The following is a 20,738-nucleotide window of genomic DNA, read 5'->3' as shown; positions in this document are numbered from 1 at the left end:
GCAGCCCCAGCCATGGGGAGGATGGCCCACTGGTTGCATGAAATAATAAAATTTCGGCCCCTATTTCCATGTATATGAGTACCAGGCACTATTTTCCACAGGCAGTGGTGACTTTAGCTGATATCTCCTATGATATCAGCCTGTTTACTGTAATGGTGCCTGCCGAAGTCAGGCATGGTAGTCTCCTACCACGGAGGAAGAAGTAAGGCTGCTATCTCTAGACACCTTCAGGAGAGGATTGCAGAGTGCCTCCATGAGATCTCTCAGGAGGTTACAAGAGACATCCCTATGTACGTAAACAAACTGCTCCGCATGCCAGCTCCCCACCAGCCCTACAGGGGAATGAAATGCAGATGACAACTCTACCTCTGTTTGTTGTACCATTGCCTCATCTCAAACATAAAACAATGAAAAGTCGATACTTGTTGTGATGGCAGCAGACCAGGTGCCAGGTCATGTCGAGGCCCCTAGGCCTCACTGAACGTAGACAGATACATAGCAGGAAAGTAGTCTGGCTCACCTGTGTGTTAGTATTGTTAAAATAGATATTAGAGTTATAAGAATTTGTTTAGGCCTTGTCTACACCACAAAGTTGCAGCGCTGGTGAGGGAGTTATAGCGCTGCAAGTTAGGAGGTGTACACATCTGCAGGGCATCACCAGCGCTGCAACTCCCTGTTTGCAGCGCTGGCCGTACACCCGTTGAAACTCGGGTGTAGAGGATCCAGCGCTGGTGATCCAGCGCTGGTCATCAGGTGTAAACACTCACCAGCGTTTTTCTTGACCTCCGTGGAATAAACAGGTATCCCAGCATACCAGAGGAAGCCTCTCTGGTAATCAAGCAGGTCTCCTTCCCCGCGGTTTGCAGGGGGGTTCGGGGAACGTGAGAGCAAACCGCGGGGAAGCAGGTCTCCTTCCCCGCGGTTTGCTCTCGCGTTCCCCTAACCCCCGTGCAAGCAGATCTCCTTCCCTGCGGTTTGCAGGGGGGTTCGGGGAACGCGACAGCACACCGCGGGGAAGGAGATCTGCTTGCACGGGGGTTCAAAAAACACTGGAGCAAACCGCTGGGAAGGAGACCTGCTTGCAGGGGGGTTTGGGGAACACCAGAGCAAACCGCTGGGAAGGAGACCTGCTTGCACGGGGGTTCAGGGAACGCGACAGCACACCGCGGGGAAGGAGATCTGCTTGCACGGGGGTTCAAAAAACACCGGAGCAAACCGCTGGGAAGGAGACCTGCTTGCAGGGGGGTTCAAAAAACACCGGAGCAAACTGCTGGGAAGGAGACTTGCTTGCACGGGGGTTCGGGGAACACCGGAGCAAACCGCTGGGAAGGAGACCTGCTTGCACGGGGGTTCGGGGAACGCGAGAACAAACCGCGGGAAAGGAGACCTGCTTGGGGGGGGGTGTTCGGGGAACACTGGAGCAAACCGCGGGGAAGGAGACCTGCTTCCCCGCGGTTTGCTCTCGCGTTCCCCTAACCCCCCTTGAAGCCGCCCAACAGCGCTGCAGTGTGGCCACATCTAACACCACTTGCAGTGCTGGTTGCTGTAAGTGTGACCACTCTGCAGCGCTGGCCCTATACAGCTGTACTAATACAGCTGTAAAAACCAGTGTTGCAAAATTGTAGATGTAGACATACCCTTAGACTTTATGGAATGCTTGTAGGATGCTGCATGTATTAATCCTACTTATGATATGCCATGTTATAAGGTAATGTTTAAATGTTCGCTCTGTAGCTATAAAAATGTTTGCTAAGGCTATATCTACACTGGCAATTGAACGACAAAGCTTTTGTCTTTCAGAGGTGTTTAAAAAACAAACAAACCCAGAAAGACAAAGTTTTGCCACGACAAGCGCCAGTGTGAACAGAGTGTTCCTGCCGACAATGGAAATGCCACTTGTTGGGGGTGGAAGTTTTTTGTCGGCAGGAGAGCCGATAAACAGTGGCTACACTGTGTGACTTTTAGCAGCACAGCTGTAGCAACACAGCCATGTTGCTAAAAGCTGTGTAGTGTAGGCCTAGCCAAATACTGTAAATTCCCCACAGGCAGGGGAGACCCATTACCAAATGTGAAATGGTAGTTTATCACAAGAGGTGTTATCTTCTTCCCCCCAAAAAGAAGCTCTACAGACATCAGACAAACCATTGTGGACAAAAGACTTTGCTGATTGCTTCTCCCACACCTCTGAAGAGGGTATGTGCACAACCCCTGTCCCATCACAGCCTGAATGCTGGGAGAAGGGAGTAAAAAATGCATGTTAAGGAGATATTGGTATCTTTATGATGTCTGGATTCTGAGGGGCAAAGATTCCTAAACATAAGCAGAAGGTCCCCAAGCTGCTTGGATTGGGTTAGCCCTAAAAGACATAAAAGCTTGCTTATTATAGAAGCTTCATTACCTTTTGAACTTGAGATTGTACCTCATTAGTGTGTGTACGTTTGCCTATTTTAACTTTGTAAATAACTCTAATTTCTTTTTCCTAGTTAATAAACCTTTAGTTTGTTACAGGATTGGCTACAATCATTGTCTTTGGTTTAAGATCTTAGTATAGTTGACTTAGCGGTAAATGACTGGTCCTTTGGGATTGTATGTAACCTGAATATTATTGTGATTGTTGGTTTAAAGAACCATTTATGACAGAAGCAGGCTTGTCTGGGTGGTAAGGTAGATCAGAGTATCTAAGGAGACTCTCTGTGGCTTCCTATTAAGACTGTTATAGTGCCTGAAGAGTTCACACTTGTTACTTGGTTTGTGAAATCTAAGGTTGGGGTTCATGCCCTATTTCTTGACAGTCTGTCCTAGGGTGACCAGACGTTAGGGGGAAAATATCGGGACCGCGGCGGGGGGGGGGAACAGGAGGGTTGGGTTGGTTTTTTTTTTTCTTGTACACTCACTCATTCGGGAGTTTGGCAGCAATTCGGCAGAGAGCCCTTCAGTCACAGACGGTCTTTGGCGGTATTTCGGCAGGGGGTAATAAACCTTGCCGCCAAAGACAGACGCACCTGCTGCTGAAATACCACCCGATGACTGTCCGTGACTGAAGGACTCTCCGCCGAATTGCCACTGATGACCAGGAAACAAAATATCAGGACAAATGGCATCCCAACCATTCTCTGGTTGGGACGTGGGACAAAATCCTCAAAATTGGGACAGTCCCAATTTTATCGGGCTGTCTGGTCACCCTAGTCTGCCCTGAGGTTGGCACTCACGGTTGTGATCCACTCTGGACAGCATGATGCCCGTGTCTGGTCACCCTACTCTGCCCTGAGGTTGGCACCCACGGTTGTGATCCACTCTGGACAGTGTGATGCCTGTGTCCTGCTAATTTGGTTGGGGATCGAGCACTGTCTTTACATTTGAACATTGTTAGGAAAATGCATATGCACTCTTGCTTGGGGTTCCTTTCCCTTCATTGGGCTTATCCATGCTTGCCTGGTGGGATTGGCTGGGCAGAGGATCCCCTGGGCAGAGTTCACAATTGTGATTAAAGCGGTCACTGCCAGGCATTATGGGTCAGCTGCTGGAGGACTATTATGGTTGACGTAGGTCATGCACTCATTCTGTGTTGACCTCAGTAGGTCAACCATGGCTCAGTGCCATTTGGGGAGGTGGTGTTATTGCCTCGCTGTAAGAGAGTGCTTACATCGACCTGAGACAAATTGAGTTTACGCACGTGATATAATTCGATGCAAGGTGACTTACATCAACCTAACTTTGTCTGTAGATCAGGCCTCAGAATAGAAAAACTTTACATGTCTATTTTTTGTCATGGCTAATATTACCTGAATTGTGGGTGTGCCCTCACCAGTTTTTTTTTAGAATTTTAACAGAATCACACATGGAAAGAAATTCTTCTGGATACATTTTTAGAATTGAATTCTACCTTGCAGAATTGTCTTATTAAGAATTATACCATCTCTTAAGATGAGTTACTGAAATTATCTTGTGTTCAATCCATATTATTTTATAATACATCAAATTCAAGCATACATTACCTATCATCAAAGTAAGGACTGGGCCCTGCACGGGAATTTGTTTGCAGGACTTACAATTTACATAATATCTTAAAGTCTAACATAACCCAAAGATAACTCTCTTTCTCCTTCCATGGGAAATTCAGCTGAAGATAAACTGAAGAAACAACTTGGATTACTGTTTGTGCATTTCAGTGGAAATTTAAAAAAAAATCTTAATGTCTGTTCAGGTTTTTTGGATGTATAGATATCGGTAAAACCTATGTATTTTTTATATAAAGGGAAGAAGTGAAAGAACAACTAGAAAAGAAAAAGAAAGGATCAAGGGCATTGGCTGAGTTTGAAGAAAAGATGAATGAGGTTTGTGGTTTGATTAATTTTGTGCTGGTGGATCATTTAGAAAAATTAGAATGATCCTTTGTATTCCACTGTCATTAGCAGGATTAAAAGCTGTGTGTGTGTGTGTGTGTGTGTGTGTGTGTGTGTGTGTGTGTGTGTGTGTGTGTGTGTGTGTGTGTGTGTGTGTGTGTGTGTGTAAGATTCTTCATGAGCTAACTTTGTTATTAAAATATTTAAATTAGAATTACAGCAGGTACAGAGTAAAAACCATTTTTTCCTTTCCCCTGTTGTTCTCTACAGTATATATCTGGTCAAGTCTAGTTTTGAAAAGGTGCCACCTGAATAGAATTCGAGTTCTTGAAATTCACTAGAGGTCCGCACACCTCATAGCTTCTTTAGCTGAGCTTATTGCATATCCCAAGGGCTTCTTGCATCCCTCTATTCCACTCCATGTGTTCCCTGTGTACCACCCTCCTATCCCCCTCATATTTCAGGGACTCCCTGTAACTCCCACCCAATCTCCCGCTGCCGGAGTTCTCTGTGGTCCCCCATTCCGCCACTTCTCATATCAGATCCCCTATTCTGCCCCCGCTTGCCAACGTTCTGTTTACCCCCCCATTCAGCCACACGACATTCCCCAATCTCCCCTTTCCACCCTGGATTCTATGTGCTCACTCTTCCACCTTCTCACCCTACCAGGGTCCCATTCTTTCCCACATGTCAGAAGCTCTGCTTAACCCCTGTTTGACCATATCAGTTTCCCCATTCTTCTCCTTCCCTGCTCCCCGAGTTCTGTGTCTCCCATGCCACCTTCCCACCATACCAGGGTCTCCCATCCTCCCACCCACACCAGGGGCTGTATGCGCATCTCCATTCCAACCCACCCATTATTATTTGTCTCAGAGATGCATCATTCAGGGTTTTGACACATTAAAGTCTACTGGGAGGATGAGCAGGGGGATATTGTTCTGTTGGAAGGTGATGGGTGCTATCAGCCAGTTGCCTGAATGATAGACAGTCCAGAGGTGTGTGAAGCTGTGGCTGTGCTAACCAGATGACAGGGGCTCCAGGTGTCCCCCTTTTGGTTTTCTGACCCCCCCCTCCAAAATTTTTAGGGTTCTGGCCATTGATGCCTAGACCCTTCCATAAGGGTGGCACACAGGAAGCTTGGTGGTGTAGGGGAGGTGGAGAAAGAATACAAGGAGCCCCCTGTGGGTGCAGTGCATTCAGTTTACAGAAGCAATACTGTGTGAACCTCTATACTAAATGTGAAATCTTTTCATCAGAGGCTGTCCAGACTTTTACCCACCATCTCTGAATAAAGAGACACTCATATTTATTGGTACTTGATTTTTAAAAAGCAGATTCCTCACATTGCTATAGTGAAATATGTATTTACAGTTGTAAGTTTCATATCCTAATACAGATAGTCAGTCAATTAAGGTGTTTGTGTTTATATTTTTGTTTAAATAACTGGCGGATCAAGGAGCAAATTAGCAAGTTTTGCTCAAACGAATATTAATCTGCTTATATAAAATGAAATATGTAATGCCCTAGGTTTAGGATTAGTTGAATTATCTTTTTAAAACCTGCAAAAATAATACTTGGTGGCTCTGACACAGATGGAATATTTCAAAGGTTCTTGTTAACATCAAGGGTTTGAAAATTATGCCAATGGTCACTATCACTGTTTTTCAGAATTGGAAGAAAGAACTAGAAAAACACAGGGAGAAATTATTAGGTGGAAATGAGAGCTCCTCCAAAAAGAAAGAGGTAAATATCTTAAGTCTGCTAAAGTATTCATGAGTTGGATTTTCCTGATGTGACATTCTTGCACTGAAACAGCTATCACCAAAGAACACAAGTCAAAATGCAAATTCAGAATGACTTTCCTTGTCTGTGACATGTCAAGAGACAATGATATAATGTAACAAAATTGTCTCTTTCTTTTTAGAAAAAGAAAAAGGAAAAGAAGAAATCAAATAGGGTGAGCAAAGTTTTCAGGTTTTTAAGTTTTATGTGCCTTGAGTTCCTGAAAAGACAAAATAAGACTGTAATTTGGAATTTTACATAGATGTTTAAGTAACTATGCTTATGTTACCTGTTATCTGAGAGTAGTAGTTTAGTTTGTATTTGAGGGGAAAAGATTTAAAAATAAGAAGGTCTTACTTTAAAAATAGAAAATATGGCTAAAATGCCATACATTTGCTTGTTTGAGGAAATATCACTCATACAGCTTAATTTAAGAAAATTTCCGCAGGCTAGACTCTTGAAACTAAGATCACTGTAGATAATATTTGCAAATGCAGAGACAAATTTGAGAGAGTATTTGGATGTTCCTTTAACTATTTCTCAAACAGACAAAATGCTTCATCTCACAAGCTTTAATTTTTGTTGTGTTTGGTCAAGTTGTCTTCATCTTCCTCTTCTTCATCAAGCTCTGATTCTTCCAGCAGTTCATCTGATTCTGATGATGAGGTGAGAACTAATGTTCCAGAATTGTGATTTTTGTATTTTCTTTTAAAATATGCTAGTGTATAATTCTAGAATTTGCTGGTGCCACTTACTCTCTTATTCAGGTTGTTATTAGGTTGGTGCATTCAAGAAGAAATGTATGGTTCTTGTTTTAACATGGAAATAGTGATTGTAGATTAGTCAGCATTTTAACAGAGACCCCAATTTAGCAACTACTTATGCATCTGTTTACACACTATGAACAGTCCCATTTACTTCAGTGGAGCTGTTAGTGCATACAGTTAAGCACAAGTAAGTCTTTGCAGGCCTGAGGCCATCATTTTTTTTTGATTATTAGTAACCATTCATGGCCATACATCTCAGGAACAGTAGCCTTTTAGATAATTTGTCTTAGTACTCTGTTAATTATATCTGAAGGGTTATTGGTTTATCTGTGAGATCTGAAAACTATAACTAGTTTTTAAAAGGTGAATGAGTTAAAGACTTGATATTTCCTATAACCAAATTAATACATGATAATATAATGAATATGCAATACTCAAACTTGTTAAAATAATTAACTTCTGGCCTCACAATTGTGGTCTCTGCTATTGTGTAACATTAACATTTGGTCCGACAGTTTGTTGCGGGCCCCCAGCTTTCATTGAATTCAAAAGGAGTTGAGAGCTCTGAGCCCATGATTGGGTCCCTTAGCACAGGCACTTCACTCAGAAGGCGAGCAGAGACTTGAGTGCTACAGAGATAGCAAACCTGCTGGAAGGAGTGCTAGTAGCAATCCCTTTGATTTATTGTGAAACAGTTGGTTATAAAGCAAGCCCCAAGGTGGCTTTCAAGTGATGCTTTGAAGAAAGGAAGTATACAGTTGGGAACAAGAAAGGCAAATCTGCAGAGCTCTCACAGGAAGATAGAAGACTTGCCTCTTTCTTTATAGCAAGGAAAGAAACTTCTAGTGCACAAAGAAGTATAGAAATGAACATGACTTTAATATATCTGTTCAGTCAGGGGTGGCTCTAGACATTTTGCCGCCTCAAGCATGGCGGCATGCCACAGGGGGCACTCTGCCGGTCGCTGGTCCCGCGGCTCTGGTGGACCTCCGCAGGCGTGCCTGCAGAGGGTCCACTGGTCCCGTGGCTCCACCGAAGCTGCAGGACCAGCGGACCCTCCGCAGGCATGTCTCCGAAGGCTGCCTGCCTGCCTGCCGCCCTCCCGGCGACTGGCAGAGCGCCCACTGCGGCATGCTGCCCCAAGAACGCGCTTGGCGTGCTGGGGCCTGAAGCCACCCCTGTGTTCAATTAATAGATTTTTCTGTGCACCAAAATAGATTGTATAACATATTAAAAGAACACTAATGAAGCACTTGTTTTAAAAAAGTAATTTTGGTTCATGATGTTAACTTTTTAACACTGGTTTTTGCAGTATATATATTTTACATATAGATTTTAGGCTGCATCTACCTAAATATTTTACCCTCTTACCTTTTTATGCATTGGCTTGACCACAAATAAGAACTTCTGTTTGAACAATATTTATTTTGGGTGGCAGGTTTATAAACTGCATTCACTTTAATTTTTACAGAGAATTGTGTGTTGGCATTTCTTTAAAGAAAGATATTTTCCCCTCTACATTAAAAATAAAGCCCAGGCACACCATTATTACTTTGAAAAAAATCGTTCATGGCATTTTAGGCTAGATCACTTTGAAGATGAAGAGTTAGGCCCCATGATATACTGTGGAAAAAAGTAATACACAAGGAAACTAGAAAAATTTGGATTTATCACTAATATAAATTTTGAATAAATGCAGAAAAATTATGAATATCATTCACTCTAAGAGCCAATCATCTCTGTAATGCTGTATTAATCAAGAGAGCATACTTACATATAGGACTTTGGGTTTCTGTGTTCTTCAGATTTAATATTCAGTTATAGCTTCACTGTGAACAAATACAAACTTTTTCTCTAAAACCTTTATGGATAGGATAAGAAACAAGGGAAAAAACGGAGAAAGAAGAAGTATCGCTCCTTGCGGAAATCTTCTGAAAGCTCTACGTCTGATTCTGAATCGGACAGCAAGGTAAAATGTAACAAGATATTAACGTTGGGAAGTTTTCCTTTATATGTGTTGTAAACATTATCTGATTTTGTTTTTGCATATCCGCTTTTTTATTTCTCTTTCAAACATACAATGGCCTGGTCTACACTGTGGGGAGGGCGGGGAGATCGAACTAAGATATGCAACTTCAGCTACAAGAATAGTGTAGCTGAAGTCGACGTGTCTTAGGTCGACTTAGATTGACTTACTTCGCGTCCTCGCGGCGCGGGATCAACGGCTGCCACTCCCCCGTCGACTCCGCTTCCGCCTCTTGCCCTGGTGGAGTTCTGGAGTCGATGGGGAGCACGTTCAGGGATCAATTTATCACATCTAGACGAGACGCGATACATCGATCCCCAATAGATCGCTCACTACCCACCCATATGGCGGGTAGTGTAGACATACCCGATGCTACTTTATGGGAGCAAGCAGTGCTTCCAGCCTTCTGCTTCCATGCTCCAAGAAGTATTATCCCTATTTGAGCTTAGTACACTGGCTGAAAGGAATAGTTTGCTCTTTAGAGAACAGACTTGTCAATGATTCCAAACTATTATCACTAACTTTTGAATTATAAATATGCATTTTGTCTTATTTCCTGCCCTAACAAGCTCAGTTTTAGTGTAAAATAAGCTAACATTTAAAACCTATAAATGTCTTAATTCTTTGTCAATGTGTTGTTTTCCCATGTAGGTTTTGTTTTTTGTTTTTTGTTTTTAAATGAAGGTCTGACAGGATACCAGTGCTCAAACTGCTGCCTTACCAGATGTCTGCGGGAAAAGTACTTTCCCTTCAGAAATTGTACACTCTGCAGCACAAACTGAGCCTTTCATAAATGCAGTTATGGGGAGGTTTCCCTTTTCTTTGCTCTATTTGGCGCAGTGCATGCCTAATTAACTAAACTTTCTGGTATGAATTTTGGACTTCATCCTGTGTAAACTAGAAAATAAACAAATGGTAAGGAGCCTGTCATCTGTCAACAATTCTTTACACTATAGCAAGTAGTAATTATATTTTTGGCTTAAAAACTGCTAATCTAAGAAGCCATTTATGAAAGCTCTTTGGGGCTCAGTCCTGTCGTCATTTATCTGTAAAGTACCTAGCTTAGTGTATGTGCTATACAAATAATAAGAACTAGCTCTTTATATAGGGTTTTTCATCCATAGATATCAAATAATTAAATTATTCCTCACATACATACATACACACACCAGTTTTTATTAATATAAGTTTGCAAATTCATCCCCCTCACATATGGTGGGGGGACATGACATTTAGACACCTCCTGCTGCTGAACTGGAGGACAGAAGTCTCCATTCTTTCTCTCTCCCATCAGCTGAGGTGAGGTGGGGAGAGAGTCACAACCTTCCCATTTTTTCCTTCTTAGTTATTCTCCATCTCTGATACTTCCTTCATTCTGTTGGCCCTGCTTGCATTCTACCTTTTCTGCTGGCTCATGCACAATATGCCTCTTTGCTATGCTTTCAGTAGAAATTACTTGTCTTGTATTCTAACCAGACAGCAGAGAGGCACTCCGTACATGGGGATCTCAACAGGGGAAAGCAGAATATGAACTGTTCTGTGGGGAGTATGGTTCATCCTAGACTTCATCCTGTCCCCTAGGATCTCCCAAAGGGCTCTTTTCTCACCCAGCGCATGTGGACTCTGCCATGATAGCATGGGTTTTTTAAATATTTTTAGGAGCAGAGTGATGGTGGCTGACCTCTGTCTAGGTTGACTGCATGTTCTGCTGAGCAACATTCTATTCCTTGATTCCCCACAGGCCTACCAGAGTAAGAGCAGTGTCTTTGTGTACTGCAGGGCAAGGACAGAAGTAGTTGTACCAAAATGGTAGTTTTTTCATAATGTTCATGTGAATTTCCAGGTAAAATATCTCAGAGCAATTTGTTAGCACTGTAATCCAGAACAACCTTAACAGCTTTGAAAGTATGTCCTTTTATACAGTGAATGATATCTGGTCAAGATTCTGTTGTGATTCATACCATTGTGTGCCGAAGCCACTATGGAAAAATTAATTATTTTCACCTTCTATTTAGGACAGCACAAAAAAGAAAAAATCAAAGGAAGAACATGAAAGAGAAAAGGTAAAATATTAAATACTTGAAAAATAAAAATCTGTCTCAAAACTGTATTTTATACAAATATAGACAAAGGATCACATTTTTAAATAGAGGCACAAGGCTCCCGAGAGCCACAGAGCCTGAGTGCGGCAAGGGGGAAGCTGAGGGGCACACGGGGACCACTGCCAGCATGCATTCGCTGCAGGAGCCTCCCAGGGGGGCACCGGGCTGCAGCCCAGGCAGGTGTGTCCCCCGGCTCCCCTGTCACCACACTCTGATTCAGTGGCTCCCGGAAGTGTGAGCTGCCGCTGCCCCTCCCACAGCTCCCTCCTCTCCTGCTGCCTCAGCACTCCACGTGGAGCCAGCGTCTGACCGGCATGGGCCTGGTAAGAGGAGTCCCGGGGGGCAGTCAGGGAGCAGGGGGAGGGTTGGATGGGTCGGGAGTTCTGGGGGTTCTGTCAGGGGACGGGGAGTGGTTGGATGGAGCTTGGGAGTCCCGGAAGTCTGTCTAGGGGTGGCGGTGTAGATAAGGGTTGGGCCAGTCAGGGGACAGGTAAAGAGTCCTAGGGGGGCAATTAAGGTGGGGGGGGTCTGAGGAGGGGGCAGTCAGGGGACAAGGAGCAGGGAGGCTTAGATAGGGGGTTGGGTTCTGGGGAGCAGTTAGGGGCAGGGGTCCCAGGAGGGGGCAATCAGGGGACAAGGAGCCGGGGGGGCTGAGGGTTCTGACCAGGGCAATCGGTGGGAAGTGGGAGGGAGTGGATGGGGGCAGGGCTAGGACAGGGCTCTCCCCTCTTTTTTGATTGTTTAAATATGGTAACCCTAAGCGAGGGAGGAGCCGAGGGGTGCATGGGGGCTGGCGCCCACATACATCCATTGCAGCCTGCAGGAGCCCCCGGGGGGATGTCGGGCCGCAGCCTGGGCAGGAAGGGCGGGAGCCACTGCTTCCCACTAGTGGCGCCGCCGCCTTTGCAGGGCTGCTGCCTCTGCACCGCGCCGGCTCTTCCATGGCTGGGGCTCGCTGCTGCCACAAGTGGGATACTCTGGCTCTCCAGTGCCTCTGGAAGGTGGCTTCTTCCTGCCGAGCTGCTGCAGTGGCCCAAGCCCGGCAAAGCCAGTGAGTGGACTTGGGGTGGGGGCCACCTGGGTAGGGTGGGGAGGGAAGGGCTCACAGGGGGGCTATGCACCCTCCAGGGGAGTTCAGGGGGTGGGGAGGGGGGAACCTCATCTGGGGAGCAGCCCCTGGGCATGGCTGGCCGCCAGGGGCTGTAAAGGCTCGTTGGGATTTGCCCCTCAGTGAACTGATGCGCCGCCTCCCTCTCCCCCCCCCCCCGGCACAAGGTGGAAGTTTCACCTAGGGCGCAAAATATCCGTGCACCAGCCTGCCCCAGGGAGTGCATGCATCCCAGGTTAAGAACCACTGCACTAACCTGATAAGATCTGCATTTTAATTTAATTTAAAATGAAGTTCTTAAAATATTTTTAAAAACTTGTTTACTTTACATACAGCAATAGTTTATAGACTTGTAGAGAGGGACCTTCTAAAAACGTTAAAATGTATTACTGGCACGCGAAACCTTAAATTAGAGTGAATAAATGAAGACTCGGCACTCCACTTTTGAAAGGTTGCCAACCTCTGTTCTATTTAAATAATTGTTGCCAGCTGCTGGGTGCTGAGCTCTTAAGAAAATCTGGTCCCAATAGCTGCTGAGTACAAAAATTGCTAGTTATGTGGCAAATCTGCAAATTTGTTCAAGCAGATAGACATTTGTTCTTGAATTCACACTAAGTGGCTTTCAGGCGGTCTTCTGTTTGTTTGTTTTTTAATTTATACTGAAGACTGAGGGTCATCTTATTAGCCTCTGCCTCCAGCAATGAGAAGTCTGTCTTAAGGTAGCGGGGCATCAGCTCCCTAACATTGCCACTCACTCAGCATTCTCTTCTGTGCTTATACCATTCCTTCTTTCATCAGCAGGTTAACACAGGTGCACTTCAATCCCTGAATCCCTTTGAATCGTTCCCCTCTGATATCCAGCCCTAACACTAGCTACTCACAGAATTTCTGGATCCTCTGCACCCAAAGATGAGGCATACCCCAGTTTACCAGTTTTAGCATAAACTACTGCTCCTATAAACCTCACAGCACTTGTGAGAATGTAAAATAAAACAAAAGAAGGTTTATTTAAGAAAGAATAAAGATTTAATGAGAAATGAGAGAGTGATGGAAACAAGTACTTAAACAATACAAAATAAAATCATAAAAAGCAAACCTGGTTCTACACTTATCAGTAGTTACCCTTCCTATCTAATAAAGTAGATTTCCCCCCAAAGTTCAGTCCATTGCAGAGCTGGCTGGTTTCTCAAGAACCAGGATCCAAATGTACATGAAAGCATCTCTCTGTGCTAGGAGTTTACAGAGTGCTTTTCCTTACACTCTGTTATATTGAAAACAGACTTTTGTTTCTATTCACAGAAAGGCTGAACCCCTGCCTTGTTGTAGTTATTGTCTGCCTTTAGGTGGCTTTGATTGATTGTCTTGTCCCTGATGATTTTCCATTGACTATGGCAGTGGTAGACAATAGTACCTTGCATTACGTAGCTGGCTGACATGGGAGAGGTGATAACTCCTTCATGGGTCATCGAGAAACATTGCCCCCAGTGACTAAGTTCTACTTAAGTCCATAGAGCATACTTCAATATAAATACATTATTCCTTAAATACTATCTATACATACATCCCACAGTGATTGAGTCTTGACAGATTGTGAGCTTTCTGTAGATACATTCCATGTTACTCTTTATGGATAAATATCCTGTAAGATGTGTTTGGTGTAGTAGTTTTGTCAGGTCCAAGGTGAGAGCTGTTTGCAAAGAACCAGAGATTCTTTACAAACAGGTCTCTGTGTCGCACTCACCTCCATTCACCTCCCCTGTTCAGTCACCTCTGTTACCTTTCTGTTCAGTTCCACTCATCAATTCTGTTTCATGCACACCAAATGCACTGATTCTCGTCTATGTCCTCCCCCCATTCCAAATTCAGAAATACTTTTTCCTTGCCCTACTAAATGTGTTACCTCTCAGTAGCAGATCTTCAGAACAGCAGTTCTTACCTCCGCCTCTTCTTCCTGGTTAGGTTTACACATACAGTGATTGCTGCCACATTTCTCTCCCATTTTCCCTTATTTCAATACCTGTCATCCTGGCTGCTTCACTTGCAATACCACTTCCTCAGTGCCTGTAGGAAGGGCTGAGGGTTCTACTCTGTTCCCTCATTTTATTAGATGGAGGTAACCAAGACTACTGAGCCTCTTGCAGGAGGATAAAGAGCACATGATCTTCCTTTTCCCTTCCTAGCCTTGAAGAGCTGGGTGGAAAGAGGAGGTTCCATATCAGCTTTGCAGAATCCCTTTGCCTGGCCCAGTGCAAGTATGAGGCTGGCCTGGACAAGTGTGACCAATGTTATCAACTTTGACGGATCTAAGCTTTTTTTTTTTTCTCGTACATTTAAAAAACTTAATATTGCAGCTACAAGCTGGTATTAAACAGCTACTGCTGTTCATAGTTGGACCTATAGGGGGAGCTGTACTCTTAGCTCAGTAGCAAAGCAAGTAGAAGAGCTGCAATAAATATATTCAAATTTACTAAGTAATCTGCATCTCAATTTCATTTGAATTTGTGCAACATATTTTATTTTAAATGTTTATTATGTTATATGATTTTTATTTTAAATATTTTAAAATATATTGCAATATTTTCACTACTACCTTAAAAAAAGTGTAGTAGTGATGTAATGAAGCTAAGCAGTATCAAAAAATTCATTTCTGCTAAGAGTCTCTTGAAGATTATTAGACAGTGGCATTGATTGCTGCATTCAGTTTCTTGGTGCTGATGCATAATTACTTCAGTAGTTCAAAATTTTCTTTTTAACAAAATTGAGAATATTTTATATTTGTATTCTAGATATACTTAGTCCTGCCTTCACACTGGGTGGACTAAATAACCTCTTGAAGTCCCTTCTAATCCTTCATGTCTATGATTCCATAATTTAAATGAAACACTGAAGTCAGCGTTTTTGTCACAGTCTAAGTGTTGTATTATTTTAAAGGCTGTACTTATGTGTTTTGTTTTGTGTAGGACAACAAAAGTCTGAGTAGGAAAAGGAAGAAAATTGATCGTGGGAATGGACCTTTATCATCTGAGTCCTTATCAGAGTCAGATCCTACAGAGGAGGTCAGTGTGAAATACAACCTAGATTTCAATTTTTTAAAAAGTATATTTGAGAAGTTAAATGTGCCTAAGTGAGTAAGCTAATTTGACTGTGGATAACTCATCAATAGATGAAGTGGCAAATTGTTTATTATCTTGAAGCTGTTCAGTTTAATTTATCCAGTTTAATTGGATTTCAGCAATATGACCTATCTCAAAGTTATATAAGCACTCGCCTATTTAATAAGGACTCTTGCAATTCATTAGTTAGAACGCTTACCACTTACTGATTATTTTGAACTATTTTGTTATAGTTAAAATTCTGAATACCATAATATTCACTAACATCACATTAAATGCTTGACATATTGACAGTTTATGGGACTGTCATTTCATTACTGTGTGTACAAAGGCCGGGGATTTCCATCTCACTTCTATTAATGTTAGTTACCACTGGACATTAATTACATTTGCAATGTTTGGTTTTTTAAATCAAGAGGGTTAATCTGAGTTTAGTCCCTGTTCTAATATGGAGATCCTTTCATCATTGTGGATTGATTTAAATCCAGTAGTTGTAATCACCGATTTTAATCATTTAAATCAGTAAACAGGAAACCTTGATTTAAATAGTTTTAGCTCTGTTTTGCTTTTGTACTTTTTATTAAAGTTTGATTTTTCATTGGTTGATACCATTACAACATGTTTGTTTACACCTAATTTAGCACTAAGTTTTGTACCTCTTAGTAGGATACACTGTACTGATACACATTTATTCAAGCAGTTATCTAGCTTACCTTACCTTTTATTGAGCTCTTAATTTTACTTTTTTTTATTATGTTAGCAAAAATTATGAATGAGGCATTTACTAGATGGTTGATATTGATTCTTTTTATCAAAACATGTTTCGTATTTAAAACTGATGTATTAAAGGAAATATCTGTAGTTAGTGAATTTAACTGATTTGTTTCTGGACACTGTGTCCTTTAGGACTGTAGAACTAGTAGATATCCTCTGACTTGTAGCTTTTATTCATAGCTTGGAAGAGGAAAGTAGGTTTTCGTGCTTTTTCAACTCCCAGTTGGTTTCTTAACTTTGAATCAACTGTTCTTTGAACTGAACCAGTGGAATAAACTGAAAGGAAGAAAATATTCTTTTTGCACTTGCAGAAGAGGCTTCCACTGTCAAAAGCTGAGTTAGCATTTCAGCAAACTCTGGTTCCAGGGTACTTAGACAGTGACTTCCTCCAGTTCAGTAGTATGTCTTTCTTTAAAACTTCAACAGCAAACATGTACTGCTTAATATTATTTTTTTATTTAAATAATTTTGATATATTATAGTATGTTACGTCCAGAATAGGTTGTCATAATTTTAGATATAAAATTCAAATTCAAGTTTAAATAGCTTTATTTTTTTAAATAAACCTGTATTTAATATAAATTTTAAAAATTGATTTTATTTAAATTATCCATTTTTATCCACCCTGAATTCCAGACTATGTGAAGGCTAGGGAAAATTTGAGTTATTATGGATTTTTTTCACATAGCTAGTTTTAATAATTTTACTGGCATCTGCATGATAATTCCCTGCTATGCTATATGTTGTATAAGTAGACAGACATTGTTTCCTTGAAAGCACTCAGCATTTTTTATTTCCAAAACCAGATGATACTGGATAGAATGATTTGCAGAAAATAGCACAGATATCCCAGTATATTTCTTCATATTGTTACAACATTGTATGCTGTACCATATTGTGCCATCATGTTTTATAGCTAAAGCTAAAACTTTTTACTTACAGGTATGTTTGGAAATATTGTTCTGCCACAAAAGCCTATTAATCAATATTTTTTTAGGTGCAAGTGAAAAAGAAAAAAAACAGTGAAGAAAGAGAGAAAGTAACAGCAAGTATCATTCCTATTCTCATATATTTAGAAAGCGTCTTAACTATGTGAAAAATTTGTGGGTACTTTTGTAGTCTCAGACAACACCCTTTACAAAGTTGAGCATTTTATGGAAAATTCTACTCGCCAGTACACAGTTGTAAATCAAGAATAACTCAATTTACATCTGGAAGCTCCTTGGCCTCATCAGTGTACCCAAGAACAGAATTTGTCCCTGTATTTGCAGATTCCAAGGCCAGAAGGAACCATTGTGATCATTAGTCTGACCTGCTATATAACACAGACCACAGAACTTCCCCAAAATAATTCCTAGAGATAGCTGTATGTTATCTGAATACAGGAATGTATGAGTAGAAAAGTTATTTTCTAGATGCAGTAAATGTCAAATATGTTTATTTATGTTCACATTAATAAAATGGAACATTTACCAGCGTATATCATATGGGGTTATGGTATAAATCCTGCTCTACAATATGTAGGAAGATATTCTGTTCTGTGCCTCATAAGGTGGGTGTACATTGCATCTGGGAGTGTGCTTCTCAGACTGGTAGACAGACATACACTAGCTATGCTCAAACTAACCCACTAAAAATATCATTGTGGATGTTGCAGCGTGATCTGCAACACAGGCTAGACACCTGAGTGTGGCTAACCCATGCACTGGTCTCGACATAGCCTATAAGGTGCAGCACTGAACTCAGCCCAGAAAGAGGATGGGGAAAGGAGTCAAGGCAATTTTAAAACACCTTTGTTCCCTCTTGATTTTGGGTGGCTGCAGGGGCCCCTGGCATAACTTGAACAGCCTTGGAGGCCTGTGTAGCTTACAGCAGCTGCCCTGTGGACCCCAGCAGTGCTCATTCTCCCTAACACTGGATACTGAGTCCCTCCCCTGGCACACACTCTATTCCAGAGTTTGGGAAAGAGTCCTCAAAAGGCTGTTCCAGTAGTGCCTATGCTGGGAAATTCTCCAACTGAATAACAGGCTTTTACCTTCCCTTTATGCCTCTCTGGCCCTTTACCCAGTACAACGGGTTAGGAGCCAGGATGAGGATCTTGTGTTTAACTAATTTCTTTACAAGGACCTTCTGCATTAATCAGTCTTAAACTATTTTGTTCAATATGTAATCTACATATAGATTTGTTATACATTTTCCAGAGTTGGGCAGGTAGTCATCCATGTGACTCCCAGTAATTGATGTGTTGAGCTTTTTCTTTGAAATAAATGTACATTACATACATTGTATACTGCACTGAAGCTGTATATCTTGTGTATGGTAGAATAGATATATATAATGACAACTCTTGTGTATCATTGTTATAGCGTACAGTGTAAACCTGCATGCCTTACTCAGGAAGAACTACTGATATTCTGCCTGACTAAGGACAAGAGGGTTATGGTACTAGCATATGTGTTTCTGAGTTTAGAGTATTAATGTTAGGTCCTGATCCTGCAGCCTTTCCTTGACTGTATAAGGGCTTTCAAAGTTGAGCTCTTACATTATCCCAAATTAAATGAGGCATAAGTGCTGGAGGCTGGAGCTAGGACAGTTTATTTTACTGTGTCAGGAATGGGGAAATCTAACTAAAATGTGATTAAATAGGGCTTCCTACCCTGCTCTTTCACAAGTATTCAGAATGCCATTTGCATCACAAACCCCCATTATCTTATTGATTTCTCAAAAATTCATAAATTGTTCATGTGATTAAAAGATTTGGAAACAAAATAGAGACAATGACTATTTCAGACCTCTTACCAGACCAAAATAGAACTAACTTAAAAAAAAATTCATAGTATTCTTTTTTTGTTTGTTTTATACTATTTATTTATGTAGTAATCTGAAATAAATTTGAACAAAGCACCCTTTCGAAGTTCTTACACCACTTCCTTAGCTGAATTTTAATAGATGGGTTTTGGCTTATGAAATACCTTACACTATTTAACTGTTTTAAAGGATAAAACAAAAAAGAGAAAGAAGCACAAGAAACATGGGAAAAAGAAGAAAAAGAAGACAGCTGGTTCAAGTTCAGATTCAGAATAACACTTAAAAATCAAGCCTGTCCCTTCAACAAAAGTGCAATGACTAAAGGAAACTTCAACTGTGAAAATTATCGCAAACTTTACCACACTGCATGAGTTTTCCAGTGTTTTAGAAATATTACTAGACTTTCAATAGCCAGCCAGGTGCTAATGTGCCCAAAAAGTCCATTGTTGTTGCCTGCTGCTTAATACCTGGGGTACAATTTTTTTTAATTACAGTAGCCAGTGTTAGTTTAAAATCATGAGATAGGGTGGTCCAGCTAATATGTAAAATATTAGGAAATAGAGTGCAACTTTTAGATACTAAAAATAGTGTTTTAACAAGTAAGTAATATGGTCCAATTTTTAAATCTGCAGAAATAAAATCAAAAATTCATCTTGAAGAGGAATATAACATAAGACTATTGATACTTGCTGACTACTAATGCCATTTGTGAAATGGGAATAGAATAGTAACAATTTTAAAGGTTACTTTTGTAGAAGTATTTACGATAATTTTGCCCTTTATTTTCTTTTGGGAGTGTTACCATTTTGGCTAGCTGAATTAGGGTGCCTTTGATCCTTGCAAAATCTAACTATTTTTAACAGTAAAACAGCTATATTTCCTAGGGAGATCAAAACTGGTATCGGCAGATTTTTCCTGAATAAACAATTCTGGGCCTCTAGCATGTACTTCTTCATTAAGTAAGAGCAGTGACACGCTGCAGCATAACTTGACATCCAAAAATTAAAGACTTTACCTCCAGTTTATTGAAATGATGCTGAATACTGTGCTATTAATATGCATTATATCATTTAAAGTAATTTTGAGTCTAACTGAACATTCTGGCAAACACTGGTAGCTTTTTTCCTTTGCATTGCCATTGAGATATTTAGAATTATTTTGTATGTTTTGTACCATTTTTAAATAACGTACAGGTATTCAGTTGTAACTAGTGATTTTTTTTTAATGAATTATGTTCCAGATGTGGAGTTTCATGTATGTGTTTACTTTATTCTTATAGTAAGTTCATTTGCTGTGATAAAATGCACACTTGCTGAAAATATTTAGCATGTAAAAAGCAGGGTTTTGATATCTAACAGCTTCATATTGAAGCTGATTTTACTCTAAGCAAGTTCAGTGGCAGACCTGTTATGCGGATGTGTCTTGTTATATAAAACTACTGCCAGAATCTCAGTAAAGATACTCTTTAAAAAGTTTGTCTTTGTATTTTTGGACCACCAGACCATGGAATATTGACACAAACAGATTGAGCTCTTTTACTTGCATCTACAACAACTTCAGTAACAAAAACAGAAAAGAAACATGATAAATTAACAAAACATACACAAAAACTAAACCAACCCTTGGACTTCAGCTTTATACAAGTGTGCACTCTCGCGTCCTCTCACTCTGTTTCCATTGCCTGGTCTGCTGTTGACTTTAAAGTATTCCAAAATGTTGTGCTGTAGAACAAACCAACCCCTCTCAACCTCTTGTATGCATGATAGTTACTAACTACCTTAAGTACCTGCAGTACAAAACATAGTTTTCTGCTACTTAAGAATTTTAGCACATTTCCTAAACAATCATAAATTTGCAGATCATACAGAAAGAAACAGATACTAATATTTTTACTAATCTTCAGTCAAATTTACTT

General features: G+C 41.1%; 1 protein-coding gene across 1 annotated transcript in view; it reads left to right on the top strand.

Moving 5' to 3' along the window:
- FAM133B (family with sequence similarity 133 member B) overlaps positions 1–20,312 on the top strand; it is a 28,717-nt gene extending 8,405 nt beyond the window's left edge. Inside the window, exons 3-11 of the mRNA XM_030550564.1 lie at positions 4,256–4,334; positions 6,012–6,086; positions 6,268–6,300; positions 6,723–6,791; positions 8,766–8,861; positions 10,934–10,981; positions 15,089–15,184; positions 17,013–17,060; positions 19,013–20,312. Coding sequence (XP_030406424.1) covers positions 4,256–4,334; positions 6,012–6,086; positions 6,268–6,300; positions 6,723–6,791; positions 8,766–8,861; positions 10,934–10,981; positions 15,089–15,184; positions 17,013–17,060; positions 19,013–19,099 — 631 coding nt within the window. The 3' untranslated portion in view covers positions 19,100–20,312. The remainder of the gene's footprint in view (positions 1–4,255; positions 4,335–6,011; positions 6,087–6,267; positions 6,301–6,722; positions 6,792–8,765; positions 8,862–10,933; positions 10,982–15,088; positions 15,185–17,012; positions 17,061–19,012) is intronic.
- Positions 20,313–20,738: the final 426 nt, after the last annotated feature.

This window comes from Gopherus evgoodei, chromosome 2 (assembly GCF_007399415.2).
Source record: "Gopherus evgoodei ecotype Sinaloan lineage chromosome 2, rGopEvg1_v1.p, whole genome shotgun sequence".
Classification (NCBI taxonomy): domain Eukaryota; kingdom Metazoa; phylum Chordata; order Testudines; family Testudinidae; genus Gopherus; species Gopherus evgoodei.
Note: the sequence above shows the minus strand (reverse complement) of the source record. Positions and strands in the feature narration are given on the sequence as shown.